This window comes from Leptopilina boulardi, unplaced genomic scaffold (assembly GCF_019393585.1).
Source record: "Leptopilina boulardi isolate dan_hultmark-lab unplaced genomic scaffold, ZJU_Lbou_2.1 LbouV2_223, whole genome shotgun sequence".
Classification (NCBI taxonomy): Eukaryota; Metazoa; Arthropoda; class Insecta; order Hymenoptera; family Figitidae; genus Leptopilina; species Leptopilina boulardi.
The window spans coordinates 737087-746413 of NW_026137778.1; the positions used below are offsets into that span (position 1 = coordinate 737087).

Consider the following 9327-nt stretch of genomic DNA (forward strand, 5'->3'; position numbering starts at 1 on the left):
AAATAATTTTTCAATTTGCTATTTGAGACTCTTTTAGATTTATCATACCTATTAGAGTAAAATTTTATAGGAATTATTTTTTGCTCCATACATTGGCGTTTCTTTTATAAAACTCTTAGATAAACATTTTTGCTAATTATTTAATTAATTCTTTTTATACACAATACAATATATTTACAAATAGATTATTCCTTAATAGATGCCTCGGTAATTACTTTCACAGCCTCCAGTGCTTCTTTTGCGGTTGGAACAATGTAACGTGCAGGTAAAACAAATCCATATCTTCCTCTGTCTTGCAATTCTATTGTATAGGTATATTTGATTTTATGAATGGCCTTTGCCCAATCATCAGAACCACCAGCAGCAGCATAAAGAGTTGAAGCACTATTTCCAACTGTATAATCATTTCCTCCAACAGCTTTCATTGCAAGTGCTGCTTTTTGTCCAACTCTATCGAGATCAGAATAATCCGGAGGTACTCGACGGTCATATCCCCAAGGATACAAAATATATTGACCATAACTGTGAAACGATAAAAATGCCTGAAAAGAAATTTCAAAAAATTATATTTTATTTTATTTTCATTTTTTAAGAATTTATTTCTCAATTCACCTTGAAATTTGCAGCACTCGCTTCAAAGAAGTTTTTAATAGCATTAGTTTCTGGCTCTGAAAACGGCCCAGTTCCGGCAAAAATTTCTCTGCACGGCTGCTTACTTGTTCCAAGACCACCCCAACGGTAACCATAATTTCTGTTTAGATCAACTCCAATGCAAACACCTCCTTTTTCGGGATTATTTCTATTCTTTCGCCATAATCTATCGCCTCTGAATGTGTACTCATATCTAGAATGGTATACAATTATTGAATCACATTGGGAAAAATATTCTTGATATTAATTAAAAAATTACCCGTCAGGATTGACAACTGGAAGGATGTAATATTCAGCTTCAAGTGTTTCACTATTTTCTACAAGATAATTAATTATGTAAGTTACTGAAGCGGGCGAAATCCATTCACGTGCATGTATTCCACCATCAATCCAAATTGCAGGTGTTCCTGGCTTATTGTTGGTTATACGAATAACCTGAATGTAAAATTTACATATATCAAATAATTTGGCACTTTCATTAATAAATTTCAATTTAATGTCTCTTAGTTAGAACTATGAATTACATGCCTTCAACGATCTTCCTTCTACAGAAGTACCGATCGACATGACAGAACAAATCTGAGGGAATGTCTGAGCAAGATAGTCAAGGTATCCATGAATATCTTCAAGTCGATGGTAGGTGGTCCATTCCATTCGATGTCCTAAATATTAAAAAATTTAAGTTTATGTATACACTGTTCACTGAAAACAAGAAAAGAGAGAAAAAGTCTCAACGCAAGCGTCAATATACCCCTAAGGAATCAACTTTATAACATTAATGAAAAAAAATTATTTTCATAATCCTATAAAAGTAATGTTTGATTGTACGAATTAGTGAAGATAATGTTAAGCAAAGCAGCTCACCCTTCCAAAGCCAAGTGGCACCTACACCATAATAAGAAGGGACTCGTGGAAATTTACTTCGTATCTTGAACGCGATTCCCTTCCACCGAGCATATCTAGCTACAAGAAAACCACTTTTACCGTGAATTCAAATTAGTATGCCCTCATCGTGAGATAATTATTTCCATTTTTACTATATTCATAATTATAAACATGGTATCAAAAAAGATAATATTTTTAAATTTTCTCACACCAAGAAAACTTTCAGTATCATTATATATGACTCGCCCTTACAAACATTTTCAAACTGGTTTTTTCGGTTCAGCGATGTGTATTAGTCGACAACCTTGTGAAAAGGAACCATTCTATTTGAAACGTGCAAATAATTTGACCGGTTCTTAAGTTTCTGAATCATAAAGTCAAATCTGAAAGCTAACGGTATAAGTTGTTTTTCACCGTTATGAAAACATATACTGTGCGCATTAAATCAAGTATCAATATCCAGTTCATTTGTGGAAATAATAAAAACAAATGTTTATTATTTTGATAAATCATTATTGTCCCCGTGCAGCATTTTTTTTTATATTCAGACAAGAGTTCTCAATGAGATAATGTATCAATGCAAACAGAAGTTTTTCAATATGTCGAAGTATGTATTTTAATAAAAAAACATTTTGAGAACAATGTTTTAAAACAGTGCTAATTTTTCCAAGTTTATTTGCGAATTTGTGATAAGAAGAAAAGAAAAGTTCGCTCGTGATTTAAATTCAGGACAATTACTTGTTGTTACCGGTACCACGTGAAGCATGAGATAAATGTCAATTATTCTAAAATACTTTGCAGAAATTATGTTAGTGGCACGACTGAAAATATGTTAAATTTTACAAGTTAATTTATATATTATTGCAAAAAATAAATAAATAAACAAGTCAGCAAAATGATGCTTTAAAGGCATTTTACACTCAGAGAAATGGTATATTTGTCTCCGAGCCTACTAACTCATTTATTTGTTGCAAATATATTTCATTTCATTGAAATAAAAAATTTATTTGAGCCAAAGAAAAATTTATTTCTGACAAATAAAATTTTTATTTACGCCAAATAAATAAGTTAGTAGGCTCTGAGACAAATATACGTTTATTTAATTCAAATATATTTTATTTGGTTCAAATAAATCATTTCTCTGGGTGTAAGAGCATGTGACTATTGGATCACGTGATATATTCCTCTAGTTAATATTTCTTGTACAGTTTTTCCAAATAAATTTGTCAAATTAAATTAATATTTATTGAAATATGTATTTGAGATATATTATGTGATCTAAAAATCATAATGTTATTAATTTAAGGCGAGTCGCAACCTTTAATATGACCCCTTTAAATTTTAATGATCGCACGATGTTATATTTTGTTATTGCATCATTATTGGGTTCTAAAAACATACAAGGTGGCCAAAAAAACAAAATCTTAATTTTTCACCATTTTAGAGTTTCAGAAAATTTAGATTTTTCAAAATAGAACTACTTTCACAATTTTGACTAATTTTCATCATCAGTTTTTTTACACGCTTTTCTAATGATTGTTTGGAATCTTTTGCATGGATTCTCAAAAATTTAAATTTAAAAAAAAAGAAAAAAATGAGTTGAAATTTCATTAATCTTTTCTCTGGAATATTTAACTACTTTTACAATTTTGACTATTTTTTATCGACAAGTTTTTTACACATATTTTTAAAGATTCTTTATAATTTCTCACGTGGATTTTCAACAATTTTTTATTTTTTAAAAAAATACAAATTCTAAAATTGTCAAAAATTAAGATTTTCTTTTTTTGACCACTTTATATGTTTTTAGAACCCAAATTATGCAAGAAAAAAAATATAACATTATGCAATCATTAAATTTAAAAGGGGTAAAATAAAATCTCCCTGAATTTGGCTTCGACGCTCAGCGCCAAAAATTGTTTTTCGCAAAATCAAAAATTTCAAATTATTATTTTTTTAATTTTTCAATCCAAATAATACCTTGAAAAATGAAGGTAAAATAAAGATGATGACTCGCCTTAAATAAAATTTGGATTGAAAATATAATTTTTCAATTAACAATCCTATCAAATGTTTGTAATGAATTCCTTTTTTATTAAAATTTGTATCTCTTTTTGTCATTAAATTCACTATAACTTTTTAAACAGTTTCTAAATGGATATTAGTAAAAGCTACAGAAAATATTAAGTATATTATATTATATGCTGACAGTAGGAAAAGTGTACAATATATTAAAATAAAATATACTCACGAACCTGCTCGACCTTCTAATTCGTCTATGAGTTCAGGGGGTAAAGGTGGATTTTCCTGATCAATGGCTTGTTGAACATCAGGAATAATGACATCAAAATTTATATGCCTCTCTCTCAAGAAGCGAGACACTTGAGATATCATGTTAGGTCTCACTAAAACGTCTACAGCACTTCCATTGCCCATCCACGTGGAAACCTCTAAATTATAAAATTAACCAAATTTTAACAATAATTAGATTAGATATACGTAAATACTTGATTTTAATTTAAAATTGAAACTTACTGCAAATTTTTCATAAAAAATATCATGACAAAAAAGAAACTATTAAAAATAATTAAAATATAAATTTCCAAACCTCCAGTCTCTTGCAGATAAGATACATATTCCTTTTTGTCTTCGGTACCCTCTACTACTCTCCATACTTGAGAACCTTCGTATGTAACTAATTCCTCAGGAATATCAACAGCTTTAATAACTATCGAGTCAGATGCATTGCTGCTTTCAACTTCTGTGATAGGTATTTCTAAACTAGGATCAAACGCATCCTTCCCTTTTCGATCATGATTTAAACTAGAGATTTGCAAGAAGATGCAAGTTATAATTAAAAATGTAAACAAACATCGTTGGCTTAGTGATTTTATACCGTCCATTCTTTCAAACTGACTCGCAAGTTTTAGTCCCTCCTTTTATAATATACGCTTGTAACGGTATTTCTCTTGAACTCCATTCCCTGATATTCACGCAAATAACAATAATAAATCGAAACCTGTGCCAAGAAAAACATTAAACCCGGAGGAATAATTTGTGTACAATATAGTTATTGACTGATTCTTTTGTATGGAACCAGTTTGGAGCTACCAAAATTAATTTGTCAAATAGTATCTAGCTAATCGAAAAAATAATTTTAAGAAGAATTCAACATCACCTGCCCAGTGGTCACAAATTGTTCTATGTTTCAATAATAATGTTCTCGTAACGTTTTTAGAAAGTTAATGTATGCTCAAAAAACGTTCCGAAAATGTTAAATAATCGTCAAACGTTTTCGAATGTTATTTTAACAGACATATATGCGACCTGGACAGTAAAAAGGGAGCTTACGTGCGAAAAAATTAATTTTTTATTGATTGGTGATTCTGATAAAAAAAAGTTTTTTCTATCAGAATCACCAATCAATAAAAAATCGATTTTTTCGCACGTAAGCTCCCTTTTCATTATTTAGGTCACATATAGGTACGATATTTTAAAAATCAATTGGGAACGTAATTGGCACATTAGCAGTCTTTTTGACAACAGGGTGATTGTTATGCCTACGATGTTAATTAATTTTGTACCGGGGGAATAATGCCAAAATAAATTTTGGATTTTTTAAATTTACGATATAATTGTTCCGGAATGCCACCAAAGTCTTAACTCGTAAGTTGGGAATCAATAATAATATATTGCGCACTTTTTGATTGGACCAACAAATTTTGAGCTAGACGAAAAGAAAGTTAGGATTTTTTAAAAAAGTTTCGTTTAAAATAAATAAATAAAAATGTTCAGAGCTCAAAATGTTATATTAATAATTTTTTAAAAATTATTTTTAAACAAATATTACAGAAAAAGGAAGATTTTTAAATATTATATAGTTTCAATCCTCAAAATTAGTAAATTTGATATATTTTACACAATAATCAATGAATAACAATGAAAATGGTGTACACATACATTATTTAATGTGAAATTATTTCATCTTATCACTTTTGAATAAATTGAATTGTTTCATTACGCCCCGGTCATCCTTAATAAAATTAAATTATTTAGAGCATTTGCTAAATTAGTTGATGCAACAAATAGTTCAGCTGTAATTTTTTTGCTATTAATATAATATCAATTAAGAGTTTTTAAAAATTTTGTTTAACATTTTTTTACTTAACTGCTTATATGTACATTATATAGTCGCAGTGGGAGAAACTCTGAATAGGGCTTTTTCACGTTAGTATAGGTAGTAGCAAGCGACAAAACGGCTTCGTGGATCATCAATGAAAAAAAAATAAATAATAGTGTCGCAGTGTAAACTTCAAAATAATGAAAAAATTGTTAATTTTAATTTCATTTGTGGCTGCAATTGAGGTAAATTCAAAATAAACATACTTATTTTAAAAATATTCATTTTTTATATTTAACAATTATGTATTCTAAATAAAGGTTGTTATAAAATTAAAACAGATTTAATTGTTTATAGTAAAAATCAATTTACTCATTATTTGAACCAAATAATTTTAGTTTTAAATAAATTTCGATAAATAATTTGTGCAGTAAAGTTGAACGTAGCTGGCAAGGAATAACTTTGTTGGCTTCTGCCTTTATGTATAAGAACACATACATGTATTTGTACTTACAAACCTGTGAATTTTCACTTATTTATATGTAATTAATGATGCAATTATAAGCACAAAAATAGTCATTAAAAAATGTATAAACTTCAGGTTTGTAAGCTCTGTAAGTGTATAGATGTTAATGTTGTAGTCAAATTGGATTAAAAACTACGATAAAACGGGTAATAAAACAGATCAATCATAGAGATTGTACTTGAAAAAAATGAAACATAGTAAGAAATTATATTTGTTAAGGCTGCAAGTTATAAGGTCACCGATCAGGTGTACTTTGATATCATGATAAATGATCGTCCAGTTGGTCGAATTACTATCGGTCTTTTTGGAGAATTAGCTCCAAAAACAGTAAAAAATTTCATCACCTTAGCTACAACTGGAATAGATGGAAAATCATATACTGGTTCGCAATTCCATCGAGTCATAAAGAAATTTATGATTCAAGGTATCTTACATTATATTAAGGATATTTTAAATTTGAAAACATGTTTTCAAATAAACGTAGTAGAAAAAAATTAATATTTTTGTTTGTCGTTGTTAGGAGGTGATTTGGTTAACGGCGATGGAACAGGTTCTATAAGCATTTATGGAAAACAATTTAATGATGAGACCTTTGAAGTTAAACATAATGCTCCTGGATTTATTAGTATGGCAAATTCTGGAAAGAATTCAAATGGTTGTCAGTTTTTTATTACAACTATTGGAACTCCGTGGTTAGATGGGCAACATACAGCGTTTGGAAAGGTTCTAATTATTATCTAATTATTATTTCACGTGAAGTGATCAAACGTTTTTTTTCAAACGCGTTCATGCTTAGGTAATTTTTTCTATTAAATAATGAAATCAAAAATATTATTTTTAAATGTGAATCATCAGTCTCTCCTATTTGATAAATTAATAACGAATTTTAAATGATTATAAATCAAAAATCAATATTGTGAAGTTATAAGTTAATATTTTTGGGACGCATGAATATTCCCTTCATTAGACTTGACGGAATTTTTGTAGTGTCAAATTAAAAATTATCGAATTTACATTCAGTAGAGTTTTAAAAAAGTAGATTTTATAATGAGCCCAATTTTAATAACAAAAAATTTCTATTTAACAAAATTCTGATTTTGTAGAATTTCTATTTAACTGAACTTAGATAAAGCAGATTTTCTAATATATCGAATTTTCAAATAACACAATTTCCATTTAACAAAATTCATATCTAGAAACATTTTCATAAAAAAGAATTTTTATTTATCAGAATTGATTATTTGTCGAATTTATATTTATCCGAATATTAACTTAAAATTATTTTAATTAACAGAATTTCGAATTATTAAAATTGGGCTCATTATAAAATCTCTTTTTTAAAATTCTACTGAATGTAAATTCGATAATTTTTAATTTGACACCACAAAAATTCCGTCAAGTCTAATGAAGGGAATATTCATGCGTCCCATATTTTTTTTTAACTTATCAAATACAATATGAATTAAATAAATTTTTAAAAATTTAGGTAATTATTTTGAAAGATCAAAATATAACCTTTTATACAAATTTTGCTCAACTATGCAATTTTTTAAAAATAAATTTTAAGACAAAATTTTAGCTCAATCTATTAATTATTCTGCGAGAAAACCTGCGGAGAATATTTACATGTGAAATAACAACAATCACATCACCTTAAACATTCTAGGCCCATATAATATGTTCTTATAGGAAAAAAAACCCATTATTCATTTTTAAAAAATTGTGTACACAATTTCTTTTTGTTGTTCCTTTTTTTTGAAAAAGTTTATTAAGATAAAAAATACACCAAAATTTTCACTTCCGCCATAGAAAATAATGGTCCAAATGGACAATTTTTATAAAAGAAGAATTACCATTCAATAGAACTACAAATTACCAAAGTTTGAGCATGATTAGAGAAAAAAATTTTCACACTGAGATCACTTCACATAAAATTCCTCATTATAATTATATATATGCAAATTTTTATTAAAAATATTATTTACTTATTTAATTTAACAGATTGTTGATGGAGTAGACATAATTTTTAGAATTGAACAAACGAAAACAGATTCTCGAGATAGGCCAATAAATCCAGTGATTATACTCGAAAGTGGAGTTATCCCTTTAAGTTCACCGTACTTCGTTTCAGATGATATTTACGAGTAAATAAATTTTTATTTTATTGCAATTCATTAATCTTAATATTTTGCTGACATAATTATTATTTTTTTTTGTTTAAATTGTATAAAATTTTTGAATATTTATTTTTCAGTATTTGGGCCTGGATTAAAGCAACGTGTATACCACTGAGTTTCAGTTTTGGAATTTTGGGATTTTTTCAGTGGATGATTAAAAAATTAGACGATTATGATAGATATGACTATAGAAAAATTGATTAATTCAACTTTATTAGATCATATTTTTCAAAGATGCGCTTACTATAGCAAATTAAAAAAAAGACATCCGCATTTCATTTTATTTATTATCTACATTATAATAATATTTTGTAATAAAAAACTGAAAGAAAATAAAGTAATTATGTAAACTCATCCTCATTTTCTAATATTATTAATATTATCCTTTTTTTATAATCTAATATACAACGCAGATAATTTCTTGAAGATTTATTTATACAGAAGCGAATTTGTAATTTTACTATTACAAAGTCTGTGATTATTCTGATTTCATATGTAAAAATTTTCTCCAGGTTTTCTCGCTAAATATTTAATATAGGTAGATTGAGCTTAAATTTTGTGGAGAAGTCGAAAATAGTATGAGGATTCGTTGTCACGTGCCTAAGTATATTAATATATTGTCAAAAAAATTATTTTTAAAAAATTTAATTTAGCGGAAACTTTGTGAATTTTTCCGGAAAAGTGTCATTAATTTTAAAAAAGTATAACCTTAACATTGTATTTCAGTATAAATTACAAGTCATTTTAATTATAACTACTATAAAAATTATTATTTTATTCTTATACAAAAAACAATAATACAATATTTTCACTCACCTCAATGTTATTATTCATTTAGATATTAAATAATCAGGCCACTTTTATAATATTTATAAATAAGTCAATACATACTTACGAAGCATGTCAATTTTAATTTTTATAAAATTTGTAAACAGGTACACTAAAATACCTACTAACTCCATCTCTCG

General features: G+C 27.4%; 2 protein-coding genes across 2 annotated transcripts; one reads left to right on the forward strand and one right to left on the reverse strand.

The window, feature by feature from the left end:
* Positions 1 to 122: 122 nt before the first annotated feature.
* Positions 123 to 9321, reverse strand: LOC127279775 (carboxypeptidase B-like). Its single transcript, XM_051302334.1, has 7 exons — positions 9176 to 9321; positions 4145 to 4555; positions 3792 to 3986; positions 1180 to 1313; positions 911 to 1086; positions 613 to 844; positions 123 to 542 (listed from the first exon to the last, which is right to left on the reverse strand). Exons 2-7 carry the CDS (start codon positions 4437 to 4439, stop codon positions 186 to 188), a joined length of 1389 nt encoding a protein of 462 aa, XP_051158291.1. The 5' UTR covers positions 4440 to 4555; positions 9176 to 9321; the 3' UTR covers positions 123 to 185.
* On the forward strand, positions 5739 to 8713 carry LOC127279778 (peptidyl-prolyl cis-trans isomerase 6). Its single transcript, XM_051302337.1, has 5 exons — positions 5739 to 5901; positions 6402 to 6606; positions 6703 to 6905; positions 8184 to 8326; positions 8437 to 8713. Exons 1-5 carry the CDS (start codon positions 5857 to 5859, stop codon positions 8561 to 8563), a joined length of 723 nt encoding a protein of 240 aa, XP_051158294.1. The 5' UTR covers positions 5739 to 5856; the 3' UTR covers positions 8564 to 8713.
* Positions 9322 to 9327: the final 6 nt, after the last annotated feature.